This window comes from Vulpes lagopus, chromosome 8 (genome assembly GCF_018345385.1).
Source record: "Vulpes lagopus strain Blue_001 chromosome 8, ASM1834538v1, whole genome shotgun sequence".
NCBI lineage: Eukaryota > Metazoa > Chordata > Mammalia > Carnivora > Canidae > Vulpes > Vulpes lagopus.
Window position 1 is genome coordinate 53,549,791 of NC_054831.1, and position 18,730 is coordinate 53,568,520.

An 18,730-nucleotide genomic window follows, 5' to 3' on the forward strand; every position below is an offset into this window, starting at 1 on the left:
GACTCTTAAAATTCCCCTTTAAGAAGAAGTTCAGTGGAACAATCCACAAAAACAAGGACTGAATAGATATGATGACACTAAACTCATATCTATCAATAGTAACTCTGAATGTGAACGGGCTTAATGACCCCATCAAAAGGCGCAGGGTTTCAGACTGGATAAAAAAGCAGGACCCATCTATTTGCTGTCTACAAGAGACTCATTTTAGACAGAAGGACACCTACAACCTGAAAATAAAAGGTTGGAGAACCATTTACCATTCAAATGGTCCTCAAAAGAAAGCAGGGGTTGCCATCCTTATATCAGATAAATTAAAATTTACCCCGAAGACTATAGTGAGAGATGAAGAGGGACACTATCTCATACTCAAAGGATCTATCCAACAAGAGGACTTAACACTCCTCAATATATATGCCCCGAATGTGGGAGCTGCCAAATATTTAAACCAATTAATAACCAAACTCAAGAAATACCTTGATAATAATACACTTATACTTGGTGACTTCAATCTAGCTCTTTCTACCCTGGATAGGTCTTCTAAGCACAACATCTCCAAAGAAACGAGAGCTTTAAATGATACACTGGACCAGATGGATTTCACAGATATCTACAGAACTTTACATCCAAACTCAACTGAATACACATTCTTCTCAAGTGCACATGGAACTTTCTCCAGAATAGACCACATACTGGGTCACAAATCGGGTCTGAACCGATACCAAAAGATCGGGATAGTCCCCTGTATATTCTCAGACCATAATGCCTTGAAATTAGAACTTAATCACAACAAGAAATATGGAAGGACCACAAACACGTGGAGGTTAAGGACCATCCTGCTAAAAGATGAAAAGGTCAACCAGGAAATTAAGGAAGAATTAAAAAGATTCATGGAAACTAATGAAAATGAAGATACAACCGTTCAAAATCTTTGGGATGCAGCAAAAGCAGTCCTGAGGGGGAAATACATCGCAATACAAGCATACATTCAAAAACTGGAAAGATCTCAAATTCAAAAGCTCACCTTACACATAAAGGAACTAGAGAAAAAGCAACAAATAGACCCCATCCCCAGCAGAAGAAGAGAGTTAATTAAAATTCGAGCAGAACTCAATGATATCGAGACCAAAAGAACTGTGGAACAGATCAACAGAACCAGGAGTTGGTTCTTTGAAAGAATTAATAAGATAGATAAACCATTAGCCAACCTTATTAAAAAGAAGAGAGAGAAGACTCAAATTAATAAAATCATGAATGAGAAAGGGGACATCACTACCAACACCAAGGAAATACAAACGATTTTAAAAACATATTATGAACAGCTGTACACCAATAAATTAGGAAATCTAGAAGAAATGGACGCATTCCTGGAAAGCCACAAACTACCAAAACTGGAGCAGGAAGAAATAGAAAACCTGAACAGGCCAATAACCAGGGAGGAAATTGAAGCAGTCATCAAAAACCTCCCAAGACACAAGAGTCCAGGGCCAGATGGCTTCCCAGGGGAATTCTATCAAACGTTTAAAGAAGAAATCATACCTATTCTACTAAAGCTGTTTGGAAAGATAGAAAGAGATGGAGTACTTCCAAATTCGTTCTATGAGGCCAGCATCACCTTAATTCCGAAACCAGACAAAGACCCCACCAAAAAGGAGAATTACAGACCAATATCCCTGATGAACATGGATGCAAAAATTCTCAACAAGATACTAGCCAATAGGATCCAACAACACATTAAGAAAATTATTCACCATGACCAAGTAGGATTTATCCCTGGGACACAAGGCTGGTTCAACACTCGTAAAACCATCAATGTGATTCATCATATCAGCAAGAGAAAAACCAAGAACCATATGATACTCTCATTAGATGCAGAGAAAGCATTTGACAAAATACAGCATCCATTCCTGATCAAAACCCTTCAGAGTGTTGGGATAGAGGGAACTTTCCTCGACATCTTAAAAGCCATCTACGAAAAGCCCACAGCAAATATCATTCTCAATGGGGAAGCACTGGGAGCCTTTCCCCTAAGATCAGGAACAAGACAGGGATGTCCACTCTCACCACTGCTGTTCAACATAGTTCTGGAAGTCCTCGCCTCAGCAATCAGACAACAAAAAGACATTAAAGGCATTCAAATTGGCAAAGAAGAAGTCAAACTCTCCCTCTTCGCCGATGACATGATACTCTACATAGAAAACCCAAAAGCCTCCACCCCCAGATTGCTAGAACTCATACAGCAATTTGGTAGCGTGGCAGGATACAAAATCAATGCCCAGAAATCAATGGCATTTCTATACACTAACAATGAGACTGAAGAAAGAGAAATTAAGGAGTCAATCCCATTTACAATTGCACCCAAAAGCATAAGATACCTAGGAATAAACCTAACCAAAGAGGTAAAAGATCTATACCCTAAAAACTATAGAACACTTCTGAAAGAAATTGAGGAAGACACAAAGAGATGGAAAAATATTCCATGCTCATGGATTGGCAGAATTAATATTGTAAAAATGTCAATGTTACCCAGGGCAATTTATACGTTTAATGCAATCCCTATCAAAATACCATGGACTTTCTTCAGAGAGTTAGAACAAATTATTTTAAGATTTGTGTGGAATCAGAAAAGACCCCGAATAGCCAGGGGAATTTTAAAAAAGAAAACCTTAGCTGGGGGCATCACAATGCCAGATTTCAGGTTGTATTACAAAGCTGTGGTCATCAAGACAGTGTGGTACTGGCACAAAAACAGACACATAGATCAATGGAACAGAATAGAGAACCCAGAAGTGGACCCTGAAATGTACGGCCATCTAATATTCGATAAAGGAGGAAAGACTACCCATTGGAAGAAAGACAGTCTCTTCAATAAATGGTGCTGGGAAAATTGGACATCCACATGCAGAAGAATGAAACTGGACCACTCTCTTTCACCATACACAAAGATAAACTCAAAATGGATGAGAGATCTAAATGTGAGACAAGATTCCATCAAAATCCTAGAGGAGAACACAGGCAACACCCTTTTTGAACTTGGCCACAGTAACTTCTTGCAAGATACATCCACGAAGGCAAAAGAAACAAAAGCAAAAATGAACTATTGGGACTTCATCAAGATGAGAAGCTTTTGCACAGCAAAGGATACAGTCAACAAAACTAAAAGACAACCTACAGAATGGGAGAAGATATTTGCAAATGACCTATCAGATAAAGGGCTAGTTTCCAAAATCTATAAAGAACTTATTAAACTCAACACCAAAGAAACAAACAATCCAATCATGAAATGGGCAAAAGACATGAAGAGAAATCTCACAGAGGAAGACATGGACATGGCCAACATGCACATGAGAAAATGCTCTGCATCACTTGCCATCAGGGAAATACAAATCAAAACCACAGTGAGATACCACCTCACACCAGTGAGAATGGGGAAAATTAACAAGGCAGGAAACAACAAATGTTGGAGAGGATGCGGAGAAAAGGGAACCCTCTTACACTGTTGGTGGGAATGTGAACTGGTGCAGCCACTCTGGAAAACTGTGTGGAGGTTCCTCAAAGAGTTAAAAATAGACCTGCCCTACGACCCAGCAATTGCACTGTTGGGGATTTACCCCAAAGATTCAGATGCAATGAAACGTCGGGACACCTGCACCCCGATGTTTCTATCAGCAATGGCCACAATAGCCAAACTGTGGAAGGAGCCTCGGTGTCCATCGAAAGATGAATGGATAAAGAAGATGTGGTTTATGTATACAATGGAATATTACTCAGCAATTAGAAACGACAAATACCCACCATTTGCTTCAACGTGGATGGAACTGGAGGGTATTATGCTGAGTGAAATAAGTCAATCGGAGAAGGACAAACAGTGTATGTTCTCATTCATTTGGGGAATATGAATAATAGTGAAAGGGAATATAAAGGAAGGGAAAAGAAATGTTGGGAAATATCAGGAAGGGAGACAGAACATAAAGACTCCTAACTCTGGGAAACGAACTAGGGGTGGTGGAAGGGGAGGAGGGCGGGTGTTGGAGGGGAATGGGTGACGGGCACTGAGGTGGACACTTGACGGGATGAGCACTGGGTGTTTTTCTGTATGTTGGTAAATTAAACACCAATAAAAGTTAATTTAAAAAAAAAAAAAAAAAAAGACACTTGGAATTAGTTTGCTCTTTTCAGTCTTGCTTTACAATTTGTCATATGAAACCAAGAAATGCTTGGTGTAGGGCTTGATTTTTTTCCCTACTGAGGCAAGATCCTTCTTTGTCCTCTACTGGATGTCCAGTGAACGAGGATTTGCTTCAATCTGGCTGGTAGGAGGACTGTGAGTGTTGAGCAGCAGCAGTGGATTTTCCCTTGACCTCACATAGTTTCTTCACTTGCATGTGCTCATCAGTACACATGCAAATACTTGATAGAGACCCTCTTCGTTGCTCTTTCTCTTTCTACAGCTCTGTCTTCTCCGTTACTCTGGGTGTCTCCATCAGGGTTCTCCCTTCCTACAAAACTGTCATATGGCTCATCTCATTTGTTTCCTGTCTCCCAAGGAAAGTCTTGTGATTTGATGTCCAATGTTTTGAAATATTATTTCACATATTTTGTCTATATTTTTTATTGATTCAGGCATGAGGACAAATCTGGTCTCTGTTTCTCCATCTTGGCTGTAGCAGAAGTCATGCCTGTTAATTTTGGCTAATTTTCTATTGAAAAACATTTAAAATTTTAAATAGATTCATCTGTCTTTACCTTAATGGTGTCTGTCTTTGTTGTCATGCTTGAAACACTTGTGTATTTGATGGCATATAAAATATTTACCTATATGTTTTTCAGTCTTCAATTGCCATATTTTTATATTCAAATATTTTTAATATATATTTTATTATAGACAATTTGGAAAATAGCTAAATTGGAAGTGAAAACACCTGAAATGCTTCAGCAAACACATTGCCAGCACACATCTTAACATATTTCCTGTCATGCATTTTGTGATACCTTTGTTTTTTAGATAGTTGTTACCCTAGAGTGTGTGTCATTTACCATGTTCATTTAATTTATTTTCCATCTTGCTGCATAATCTTTATAACTGTATCATAATGACTGAGTTATATTTCATCAAATGAGTACACTGCAATCTCTATTTACCTCTATTGTTAAACATTTTAGTTATTTCTTCTTAAATAGAGTATATGAAACATAATTATCTGGCAGGGCATTTTTAGGGAATCTTAATTTTGCTTTTTTCTTTTCTTTGCCACTCTGGGTAGAGATGCAGATATAGTTCCTCTCTCATTCTATCATCACTTCCCCCTCCAGGCCCATACCACTACACTCAGTAAAACTGTGTCTCTATAAAAATGAGAAGGAAATAAAAACATTTGTTTCCTAATAATAGTGCAGTCTATTTCTTATTACTCAGATAATTATAAATAGGAAGAATTTTTAAAGAGCCTGTAATGTACATTTTCCATATGTATTAACAAGGCATTGAATTGTTTTCTAATTATTATTTGTGCTTGGTTCTTTTTAGAGAAGTTGCTATTCAAGTCAAATACATCATAATGCAGAATTCTTTATCAGTACCACCAAAAGATCAAGGTAAGATAAACCATGCTGAGGAAAATGGTAATGTGCATGTTATAAATAGTGGAAATTGACATATTCAGTGCCACTGTCCTCTGACCACAGGTAATTTATTTCCTGGAACTAAGAACAAAATTCTAATTATATCAGAAAGTTAATTTCCTTTGATAAATTACTGAAGTGTATATAAGGACATGAATCCTTGATAGAGAACTCCTCGAGAGCAGGGCCATCTCATCCCACACAAAACTCAGAGAATCCAGCCCATTCGCTGGCAGTTAGTTGGCACCAGTTGATGTGAAATGCAATTATCAAGTACTGGCTTTGGTGAAGCAGAACAACATGTTTTAGTGAAAGGACTATATATATATATATATATATATATTCATACACATGCTGTAGAGAGAGGGGATATTCACAATACATTTGACTTGTTTCTTCCCATTTTAAAAAGAAACATAGAAAAAAACATTCTGCAGCCCCACGTGATTTATAAAGAAAATCATGGTTTTTTAACAGGAATTCCTGGAGGTTTTAGAAAAGAAATATATAGGTGGAAATAAAGTCTTTCTGAATACAGAATAATTAAATTTCCTTCACTGTCAAGGGCAAACTCTAACCCTTAGGAAGAATTCAAATCTTTCACCTACCCCTACATATTCTCTTCTACACAGAAGTTTTGCTATGTATGTGAGGAAAATAATGTTTTAATGATGCCAAATTGGGCTTCCTTCACAGAAGATGTAACTTTTAATGAATGGAGGGAATTTGCTACAAAGAACCCTTAACCAAAACAAAAGGCAGCATCGTAACTGGAGTCTATGTTTGACATTTAATTCTAGCACTGAATTGCATGTCTTAAGACACATCACTCGATCCATCTTTCTCATCTATAAATCTATAAAATGAACTTAGTAAGTACTACTTTACAGGTCATGTGGAGATGGAAGGAGATAATACATGTAAATCACCCAGCTCCTTCCTACTTGTGTATTAGGCACTATAAGATGACAGTGGGTATGCTCCTAATGGTTGTTTTTAATATCTGGGCTCCATCTGAGGAGGCTGGTATAATGAGATGAGCATGGCTGCCTCCTGCTTCAGGTGCCTACTGGCCTTAAAAGGCCAAGCATGATCCAAGGGGATCCAAGGGGAGGAAACACAGAAGAGACTCTAGCTTAGTTTTGGTCTGGACATTTGGCCAAAGGAGAGTAAAAGTCCTTGAGACTCAGGCAAGATCCAGCCCTGGACACGAGGACAAGAAAGGACATGGGATGAGAGAGAGGAGAGCAACACTAACTAGAAATAAAAGTGTGCATTTTCTATGAGTTGTCTTCTGGCATAGCCTTTAGAAGATTTCTGCAGTAGTAGGTAGCTGATCAGGGGTTTGGAAACTTAGTGTCCTACCTGGTATCACCTTCTTCATCTGAATTAGAGGTATGACTGCTTGGAAGGAAGAGCAGGAAAACTGGCGTCCTTTCCTACATCTACTGCCAACCAGCTGTGGAACTTCAGACTATTTATTTTGTTTGTAAGCATTCATTTCCCCATTAGTAAAGCCAGGATTACTAGATATTCTTTTCCATCTCTAAAAGTTTGTAAATCTATGTAACTACGCAATGAGCTGCTTGGTTTCTGGCTCATAGAGGGAAGTCATTCATGTCATCTCTCACACCTTCTGCCTACTTTCTCATCAAGCCTTGTTTTCTTTTCAGGTCTACTTCTCCAGCTATTGCATAATCTTAGTTACCTCTGTGGGCTTGGTGGGAAAATAAGATGCCTTCAAGCCTAGCAAGGAGTTCAGTAGCTCTAGTAAATACTTTGTCAGTCTTTTCTGAGACCAAAGATGCTTAAGCCTCAAACCCAGAATTTAACAGAGAAAAAGATGACATAACTCAATTAATCAAGTGCCTCCAGTCACTTTAACCACATCTTTAGATTTCTTTGTTTTACTTAATCCTCACGGTAAGTTAGATACAATCTTTATTTGTGGGATCCCTGGGTGGCGCAGCGGTTTGGCGCCTGCCTTTGGCCCGGGTCGCGATCCTGGAGACCCGGGATCGAATCCCACGTCGGGCTCCCGGTACATGGAGCCTGCTTCTCCCTCTGCCTGTGTCTCTGCCTCTCTATCTCTCTCTGTGTGACTATCATAAATAAATAAAAAATTAAAAAAAAAAAAAAGATACAATCTTTATTTGAAAGTTTCAGGGAGTTCGGTTACTTTTACCAAGATCACCAGTCAGGGAAGTGACTAAGCTAAGATTTGAACCCAGATCTATCAATATCCAATACTCACCATTTGTCCCCTGTGTCACACTATAAATCTATAAAGAATACTTCTGGTTCTATTTTTAGATTATTCCCCTTTTCCTTCTCTGATCAAACATTAATTTATATTTCTGTCATCAAATATAATCAGTTATGTGACATGTGAAGTGTGCTGGGCACATGTCACTTGTTAATTAAATGCTAAGTAATTTATTTAACACATCATTGATGGCTATCTATAAATTACGATACTTATAAATTTCAGACCTGTAAACACACATGCACATATATTTTACATATTACTGTATGAAAGTCAGGTAAGATATTACCAGCAGAGATGTGGGGCTTAAGAAAATCCAGCATACCACATACTGTCTCCTAATAAAATTTCTGTAGTGGAAGCAGATTTAATGATCACCTGTATGATAGTTAACCAGGAATCATGTCAGGATTCACAGATCTGAGGAATCCAGAGATAAGTCAGACACAGCTGGTGCTTTCACAAAATATAAAATCCTGTTAGAAGAGCAGACATGTATGTAATTAACACATGACAAATGCTCTCTTTGAAGAGAGTATGACGTCCTTTGCGAACCTGGGTGAACCTGGACAGTTGGTTAGGTCAGAAGTTTTGAGGCTGACGTTTTGGCCAGGAAATACAGCAGAGGAGATGACATTTGTTCAGGACATTAACACCTGTAGAAAACAACCTACTGGTATTTAGAGGTCAAGGGATATGAGTTTAATGCTGAGAAAGAACTGGAGGAAATTAATTATAAATTCTAATGCCTTTTATTTAAATGTTTTCTAATTTTTTATAAAGAAATTTAATATCACCGTATCACTGTAATGATAATTTATAGTATATTGAAAGATTTCCATTGTAATTTAGTGTCATCATTATTTCTCTCTGCATTGAAGTATTACTTATAGCACCTCCAGAAGTTCATTAGACTTACTTCATTACCATTTTCTATCTTCTCATGCTTTCAGGATTTGGGGATAGGACTTACGGTTTTCCCATAACTTTCTGTTCTTTTGTTTGATATTTTCAAATGATAAGATAATAGAAATATAAGGGCAAGTATTTTGTGTTGGAAAATAGCAAATTGTAGCAAGTAATAAACCCATGTTTTGAAGGAAAAAAAAGGCATGAAAACCACAGGATAAGGCCAACTACAGTTGTTGTAGTTTCTACTTTAAATTTGTTGAAGGACAAACAGAACTACCACAGTGATTGAAAATGCCCATGAATCTGCTTACTTGCCAGATAAGGAAACACACAAATGAGTGGCTCTGCCAAATAGTTCTCTGACAGGGACAGTTTATGTTGTCCGTGTGCTAGATAGTTCACTGTGGTGATGCCAGCCAATGAAGGATTGAAGTTTGCATCTTGGAGAGGACAGGATGAATTGTCAGTCTCCACGTAGTTGGTTAAAACACGTCCTGCTATCCACTAGGCAGGAAAGAGTCTTCATATAAGCCCAGGGAGGGTCTTACTTTTACTGGAGTCGTTGGAAATTCTTCATCCTCTACCAGCTTCACAGTTCAGCTTTGCCATTGATGGAGGCAAGTGTGCCGCAGGTAGAAAGGTCTACTTCCATGAGTCTTCTAATGTTTTTTCTCAGCTCTGTCATATTTATATTGTTCAAAGATAGTTTTAAAATTGTGAGCACTATTTTTAGTCAGTGAGAGTAATAATAAATGGGGGTGAGAACACAGCAGCTGCTTTGAGGCAAGAGGGTTTTTTAATGACCCCCTTTGGAACTACTGCAAGTAGCTGAATATGCACTGTCAACCCCGACTCACTTCCAAAACCTGGACAGTGTTTAACTGTGTGGTCATGGCCATTACTGTGTATCACGGGAATTCAGATTTGGATCTGGAAAAAAAAAAAACTGGATTTTCTGATTTAATAAAATACTTTTAAAATAATTATAGTATGGCCTAAAAATATAAAGACTTAAAAATATATACTTACATACAGATGTAAACATTTTGATATTGGCAAATATAGCATGTTAGAACTCAGGGAACATTTGGGGAAAGTAGTGAAAATTCATTTTTTTTTTTAAGTTTGGAAAAATAATCTTATTTTTAGGCTTCTAGTATCAGGTTCCTTATAAACTTCTTGATGATTTTTTGTGTGTGTCTCTGGCAAGCTTTAAAGCAGTTCGGCATGTAGTGCCTTCTCATATATACATTAAATTTTGTTGAAAATGTTTTAGACTCAAACTTCAAAAAAACTCCTATGACTTAGATGCTGTGAAAACATTTTAATCTGTGCTTCTTGACGAAACACCCAGGTGGAGTTCCCAAGTCTGCATGTTCACTTAACAAATATTTATGGCCTTTGGAGAGGCCATGAGCAAAGCACAGGGAGAGAGAAGGAAACCCAAACTAAGCTCTCCTATTACAGCTCAGTTTCAGTAAAGGTGTGCTGCCTATCAGAATGGTTCACTTTTTATGAGAATTTAACCTAAAAATGGTGTATTATCCTATTATCTAACTACAGTTTGACTTTTCCCAACATGGTATTAAAGCTACTTCTTAAGCTCCTGTCCTGTTTTCTCTTCTCCTCCTCTTCCGTCTCTCTTTCTTCCCTCTCAGTCTGGGGAAAGAATATGAAACTAAAAGCTGAAGGGTTGAGCTCTATTTATCCTTCCACCCTTCTTTTTAGGCTCTGTGTCTTGGCTCAATCAGTGAGCCTCAGCCCCTTCATCTCTAAAATGGGGGTAATAATACTTGCTCTGGAAGAGCCAGATGAGATAAGATACAGTCGATCCTCATCATTCACAAGAGTCACATTCTCTAAAGTCACCACAAACACTAAATTAGATAATACGGAACCGTGGCTCCACAGCGTTAGGTTCCTGTGAGCTTCTAGTCACAACACAACATTTTCATTAACTGTCAATATAGAATCTAGGGTTTTGTTTTCTTTTTTTAAGATTTTATTTATTTATTCATGAGAGACACAGAGAGAGAGGGGTAGAGACATAGGCAGGGGGAGAAGCAGGCTCACCTCAAGGAGCCCGATGTGGGACTTGATCCTGGGACTCCAGGATCACACCCTGGGCTGAAGGCAGGCGCCAAACTTCTGAGCCACCCAGGCGTCCTCAGAATCTAGTTTTATGTGGAGTCCTTAACCTTGAACTCCCAGACACAACATTATATAACTCATGCCTAAACAGAGCTTATCTGACACATATATTTTTTCTACAGAGCACATCAGTGTCTTCACGCTTAGGAACACTGGATAGCACAGTAGCCCTATGCTTGAGGGATATTTTAAACAGTGAAATCGCCAGCCAAAAAGGAAAAAAATAAGAAAAATGTGACACTACATAGAAAACAAAAGTGACGATAGAAGAGCTGAAAGAAGGCAGAGCATCAACCACTGCTGAGAATGTGTACATGAAGTGACACAGGTTCTTTGCTTGTACGAGTCCACAGATGACCATGCAAGTGTCATCAGTATGGGATTTGGGGACTGCAAATAAATTTTAGCAAGCAGAAGGATTTGAATCTGTAAACAATGAGGATCAACTATATATAAATGTACCTTGTAAATTCTTTTAAAGCACAATGTGCATTTCAGAATAATTTGCAGAATAAGTTACTTTGGGTAACATTTAACTCAGATATAATAATTTTGTATAAAGTTGATATTATCAATGTTAAGTTAATAAAGTATTAACTGTAGGCTGCTTGGGTGGCTCAGTTAAGTGCCTGCAGCTCAGTCATGACCTCAGGGTCCTGGGATCAAGCCCCGTATCATCTCCCTGCTCAATGGGTTCTACTTCTCCTTCTCCCCCTGTACCTCTCCACAACTTGTGCTCTCACACTCTCTCAAATAAACAAAATCTTAAAAAAAAAAAAAAAAACCTTTAAAGGGATGCCTGGGTGGGTCAGTGGTTGAGCTGCCTTTGGCTCAGGGTATGATCCTGGAGGCCTGGGATTGAGTCCCACATCAGGCTCTCTCTATGTCTGGAGACTGCTTCTCCCTCTGCCTAGGTCTCTGCTTCGTTCCCTCTTTGTGCCTCATGTATAAATAAATAAAATCTCAAAAGAAAAACCTTTAAAAATATAGTAATAAATACATTATTTGAAAAAGACTGCAAGTTCTTAGCTCAGTAAAGCTATGAATATAATTATTATTACAAATTCCTTAGCTCTTCAGCGCTCACATTTAATGCACAGTAGCTGGAGAACCACTATTATCTGACACTTTGTGTTTAGTGGTTAACATGGCTTTGTGACCTCATAATTGGGAGAGGGAGGGAGAACATTCCCTATGTATTACCAAAATATTATGTTTCTAAATATGTGACATTCATATGGAAACATTTTTATCTTAACTAGTGGTGTAAATGCTGTTCTTGGGCTTTTGGTACCATTTTATTTCTCAGACCAAGTACAAATTGACATTTTCAACCTGGTTTTGGTTAACTTACTTAATGTTGGAAATTGGAACTTTCCAGTGTAATCACCTCTGCAAAATACCACTATGGATTATTAGTATGTTATGCTGTTGACAGAAGTACAAATGGAAAACACACACATACCTATAGGAATTTCCTCATAGAACAAAATGGAAATAACCTGAGTGGCCTAAAGTTTATCAGGTAGACCTAATATTGGAAGTTACTTTCCTATTTTGAGATAAAACACTAGAGTTTAAAATATTCTTATTGGTAAATTCAGATTATGAGTATTTTTGTTGTTTGAAATAGCCATATTTCCACTGCTTAAAAAGCAGGCTACTAATCATAGTCTGCTTGGGCATGTATCAGTGTCAATGTGGCCATTTGGCAGCAGAGTCAGAAGCTCCAGTTAACCATGCAAATATATTTCATAGCATCACATTCCACTTTGTCAGAACCCCCCGCTGCCTTTATATTATTAACATAAATGCAGGTGCAAATAGCATTTATGTTCTTTGATAGAAAGCAGTTGGAGACATTTCACTGAGGGACACAACACTTTCAGATTGTGTACATCTGTTCAAATAATGTATCCAGCCCCAGTGACATGAACACAAGGATGGAAACATCTGCCCCTGAGACCATTTGCCATATAGCAGGTGCTTACATCTTTATTTATGCAGATGGTTGGTATGATGAGTTGAGCTGGGATAAAAGCAAAGAAGTTTGACAGAGGTATTTAGCATGCTTTGCAAGCCAGAAATATAGGTTAGGTGTTTCATGTTTGTAAAAGTCTAATACTAATAAGAATAGAAATGCATAAGTCTTGTAAAGCTTTAATGGAATAAACATACTGCCCCTCTGTAGATTAATTGGCACCAAAATTATAAATATATTTACAGAAATTCCAACATCCAACTTATGCTAGAAACAAAACTTATTAGTTTTATTTTAATAAAATGATTTTGAATGCATTTTGTTACAAGTTCTTTAAAACAGTGTTTTATTTTTTAAAAGATTATATACTACCAAGAAAATCTTGTGATGACATTTCCTAAAACTAGGGGAAAATACAAATATCATTTTTAAAAAAATTTTTTTAATTGGAATTCAATTTGCCAGCATATAGCATAACACCCAGTGCTCATCCTACCAAGTGCCCCCCCTCAGTGCCCATCACCCAGTCACCCCAACCCTCTGCCCACCTCCCCTTCCACTACCCCTTGTTCATTTCCCAGAGTTAGGTGTCTCTCATGTTTTGTCACCCTCACTGATGCAAAATACAAATATCATTAATTTAAATATAATTTTTTAGCTATTCCATGAATATAAGTTCAAACCAAGTAAAATAAATTTTTGCAGCATTACATCTTTATAAGATTTTTGTCTAGCATTTTATTATTATTTTTTTAAATTTTATTTATTTATGATAGGCACACAGTGAGAGAGAGAGAAAGATTGGCAGACACAGGCAGAGGGAGAAGCAGGCTCCATGCACCAGGAGCCTGACGTGGGATTTGATCCCGGGTCTCCAGGATCGCGCCCTGGGCCAAAGGCAGGCGCCAAACCACTGCACCACCCAGGGATCCCTAGCATTTTATTATTTAATCTTCATTCTACCATTTCCAATTACTGATATTTTAGTTATAATTGATATTTTTATTAGGATAAATTACCTGTAAATGCCTTATTTTCAAAACTGTGTCCCATGGACCTGCCGTATTATATTCTCACAGGAAACAATAGTGAAGGAAACAAAAACTTATCAACCAAAAGCAAGACATTTCCAGATTTTGTCTTATGTTCTCATTCACCCACAGAACAAAAAATTCATAGAATCTCAAAAGAGCTGGGACATTAGATTTTATTTAGTTCAACAGTTCTCAAACTTTTATAGTTTGGGGATCCCTTTATACTCGTAAAAATTTGAGGACTCTAGAGAACATGTTTATGTCCATTATATCCAGTGGCATTTATCACTTTTGAGATTATAAACTGAAAATATGTATGTACTTGTGAATTCATTTTAAAATAACAATAACAAGCTCATTACAGCTGAATATAAATAACCTATTTTATGTAATTAGAAACAATTAGAAGACTGGCATAGACTTTGGTTTTTTTCAAATATGTTGAAAGTCTAGCTTCATTAAAAATGTTGGAGTCTTATTTCTGGTCTTATATTCAGTATGTTGTGATATGTCATTTATGTTGAAGTGTTTGTAGAAGATCTAGTTTTACATTAGCTGGAAAGAGAGAGAGTATATTAATAGCCTTTTCAGATAATTATGCTTATTTTTCTTGATACAATGCCAAAATGTGTCCAATAACTGTAACTGACTTTAAATGAGTCAGGTAACTTCTTAAAGTTCAGTTGTGATGAGAAATTTGAAACTTATGTCAAGATGCTTCTTATATTCTGCTACTTTTTGATCTGGCTTACATTTGAGTTCGTCTTTTAACCATCCATGTAACATCATGTATGGGTTATTTTGGGGGGAGGGGAAAGTTCACTGAGTTTGTGGATCTTCTGTACATCATTTTAACCAGTATTTTAAAGATCCTCTTTGTTCATGTGACCACCAGTCCCATCCCAAAAATCATTAAGTATTCAGAAGTTTCAGACTCCCAGTGATGGATTCATGTTTTCCAAAATTCTAACTGCCCCTTTTAAGAGTACTTTTTTTTTTTTTTTTATCACTGGCAGTGGTTACCATCAGTTTTTTTTTTTTTTTCTTGTAGTGACAAGCTTTGTTCATTCACTTTTGGGAAAATATCTGCCAAATACCCATGTTTGACCATGCTCTTTCAACATGTGTCTGTCAGATGTTCTTTCAAGTAAAAGTGGTATTCCATGACAAAAGGCGCTAGATCAGCTTCACAACTCAGTGGCACACGTGCTTTCCCTCAGGTCATCCTTAGGTATGCAGCAGAAGGTTCTATGCTATGAACCATTTCATCACACAGAATTTTAAAATGGCATGTAAGGACCATGGTTTTTATAACACTAAAATTGTGTGCTGCTTCTGCTGTGTTGTACTGAGAGAGTGTGTTAAGAATATGGCTGTGTGGACAGTTTGCTGTCATTGCCTGAACTCAGGCTAAGGTGCCAGAGCACTTTGACCCAATGCTCCCTTTTGTCCCATCAGTGCAACATATGCAAAGGTCAACACACTGGAAAAGGCAAATGGCATCTTGTTATTAGTATGAGAGGAGGGTGTTGGGACCCTTCCCAGGGTTTGCAGACCACATTTTGAGGACTGATGCTCTACTCTCATCCATTCTCGTTAAAGGAAGCAGCTAAAGATCAATAAGGATTATTATCTTGCTCAGACTAGTTCCAGTAGCAAAAGGAAGAACCAAAGCAGCCTTCTGCTCTTCTTCTTTTATGTAATTTGTTTGCTTTTCCCTGAGGAACTCCTTCTCCCCCAACACCACCAAAAAAGGGAAAAGCCCCCAGATCCATAGGCCACAGCACTGATGTTTGATCAAGTTTATTAAAGGGGCAGGGCTTTCCACAGAAGGAATTCAGAAATTCTTTCAACATTTTTAGACTTTTTTGCTCCCACTGTTTTCTCCGTGACTTCCATTTCAAAAGCCGGTGGTATGGGATTAGAAAATCTATATTATTTCTACACTATAAAAGATGTTTGTAATGATTTTTTTCTTCATTTTTGCACATCATAAAAAAGTACTTTAAGTCACTACTTAAATGTGTCATTAAATATATTGTGTAATTGTTGCTTTTAAAAGGTTACTTTGGTGTGAGCCTGATTTTCCCACTGGAAACTGTAAAAGAAGGCCACCTTTGCAAGAGCCTAGCTTTTAGTGCCCAGGATACTGTGAAGGGAATCACTCTGTGTATTAACTGCCCTTCCAGCATCCATGCTATGGATTCCTATTAGAAAAAGAAAGCTCACTCTCTCTCCTGATAGTTACACTCTGTGATTGGAAAAGGGTAGTCAAAAAGATCTTTATTTTCTCAACATAGGGATGGATTATGTGGCACTCATTAGCCACTGGGGGAGACTGACATATGACTAGATAAATTGCAAAACATCTTAATAAGTAATAAGTTCAGTGTGTTGGAATGTCAGAGGAACAGCTTTGGTGCTAGGCAGACCTGGGTTCAAATCTAATTCTCACCAGCCTTGTGCCCTTACAGGAAATATTCAGTTTCCGTGTCCATAGACTGGAAATGTTAATATTAAGAGTTGGTGGAGGATTAAATAAGATATAATAGATTAAGCACCCAATCTGACTCCTGAAAGTAGAACATTTTAGTATTCCACAATGGAATTTAAGGGGGTAGGGGACTGAGGGATGAATGCAAGTTGATGAGTAGAGACAGGGACCATATATACTAACTACTATTAAATTTTCTCAAGAAAAGAAAGGAGGTAGGGAAGTAGCTTGAAGAGGAGATAAAGCCCAAATACTCTTTATTGGTGTTTTGGGTTTTATATTTTTTGTGTTCAACAAAAGCAAAGGAGAAAGCAAGACAGTATGGTTGAGAGTTAATAGTTCACTCATTAGTGAATAACATATTGTGTGATGGCTGTGTACCAGAATCTGGGGACTGAGGTCCTGGAAGTGAATAAAATGAGCTCCTGCTTGCTTGGAGCTTATATTCTAGCAGGAGGAGATAGATAATATTATACCATTATAATGAAGGACAGTTAAAGCAGAGAAAGAAACAGCAGGTGATCATATGGGGCTGAACAGGTACTTCTAGATAGGATGGTCAAGGAAGGCTGGGAGCTCACTGATGGTAAAGGACCTCTGAGGCAGCATGAGGGGCCTGGAGAGAAGCATGGGGTACAGAATAGGGTTGGAAATACTCCCATTTCCTTAATCTAAAATGCACATTTTTTTCACATTTTACTGTCTTGGGACTTGAGGTAGATGAGTTGTATATTTAGAGTAACAGTGATTCTCCCTCCTTTTCCCTCACTTTTGAATAGGGAAGTTTATTTGTGTTGTCTAATTACATATAAGAATTTAGAAAAAAGGAGAAGGAACAGTACATGAGTTCCTACTTGATGACTTCTCTTTTGTGCACAAGGTCCTAGTTGCTCTAGGCTGCTATAGAAAAGTCTCATAGAATAAGTGGCTTATAAATTGTTTGTCACAGTTCTGGAGGCTGAAAGTACAAGATCAGAGTCCCAGCTTCGTCAGATTCTGGTGACAGCTGTTGGGGAGGAAAAATTTTTTCTCTACCCTTTTTGGTTCTTTGGCTGACCTAATAATCATATTAACAGAGGACAAGAGAAAAACAAATTTAATTATGTGTGAATGGAGGCCCCACAAAGACAATGAAATCAAGGATAAGTTGGGCAATTGATATTTATAGGCCATCCTGAGCTAAGAAAGGAGTAGGGGCCTGAGGCTTCAAAGGGGAGGAAGGTAATTCATAGGATGATAAGAAGAGCAGGTGTTTGGTAATTAGATGTTTGCCCTGCTATATACAGATAAGGCATTTAGATCAAAGTTATCTCTGGTAATATATCTCTCTCTGATCCAGGCCCCCTAGCAAAATTCTTTTAGGTAGTTAGGAAGAAGTAAAAGTTTTTCTTGAGTCTTCTGGGTCTTGATTGCCTTCAGTTCAAAATAAGCCACATACCAAGGATGCCTAGGTAGCACAATCAGTTAAGTATCTGAATCTTGGTTTCAGTTCAGGTCATGATCTCGGGGTCCTAGGATTGAGCCCCACATTGGGCTGTATGCTCTGCACAGAGTCTACTTGAGATTCTCTCTCCCTCTCCCACTGCCTCCCCCCCACCACTCATGCTCTCTCTCGCACTCTCTCTCTCTCCCTCTCAAATGAATAAATCTTTAAGAAATAATAATCCATATGCCAAAGTAGGACATTCTGGGGTCATGTATTCTGCTCCCCTTCAGAATCCTCTTCTGCAAACCAACATCTTTTCATTGTATCCTCACATGGCAGAAAGAAAGCAAGAGAGTTCTGGGGTCTCATTTATGAAGACATCAATCCTATTCATAAAGGTTCTTCCTTCATGACCTAATTCTCTCCCATTGGCCCCATCTTTGAATATCATTATACTAGGGCATTAGGATTTCAACATATGAATTTTGGGGTAACACAAACATTACATCCATTGCAAGGTCAATGCCAAAAATCATTGGTGAGAGAGAGACAAAGATAAATTGGGGGTGGAGGAGAAAGAGGGTGCCTCAGAAAAGCAATGAGAGAACCTGAGCGAGGCCCAATAAGAAACTGAGGAGAGTCTCTTAGGGATAAAAAAAGATTGTGGAATAGGTCTGCAGTTCGACACTAGATACTTTAAATTTGTAATGTCTATTGTTCACGGTGGTTGGAGTTCTCAGCACTAGGCAGCAGGCAGTGGGAGTAGAGAGCAGTGTGGAACCAGGTAAGATAGATGCTGTAGGAAGACAGCAGTGGGGTGAACCCACCATATGCTGGCAGTGTGCAT

At 38.0% G+C, this 18,730-nt stretch overlaps 1 protein-coding gene across 14 annotated transcripts in view; it reads left to right on the forward strand.

Annotated features, from left to right (window-relative positions):
- The window catches only part of ZNF438 (zinc finger protein 438), a 409,820-nt gene that overhangs the window by 374,085 nt on the left and 17,005 nt on the right, over positions 1-18,730 (forward strand). For all 14 annotated transcript variants that reach the window (XM_041764967.1, XM_041764960.1, XM_041764962.1 and 11 more), the window contains one exon: positions 5,525-5,592. In XM_041764967.1, coding sequence (XP_041620901.1) covers positions 5,556-5,592 — 37 coding nt within the window. In that variant the 5' untranslated portion in view covers positions 5,525-5,555. The remainder of the gene's footprint in view (positions 1-5,524; positions 5,593-18,730) is intronic.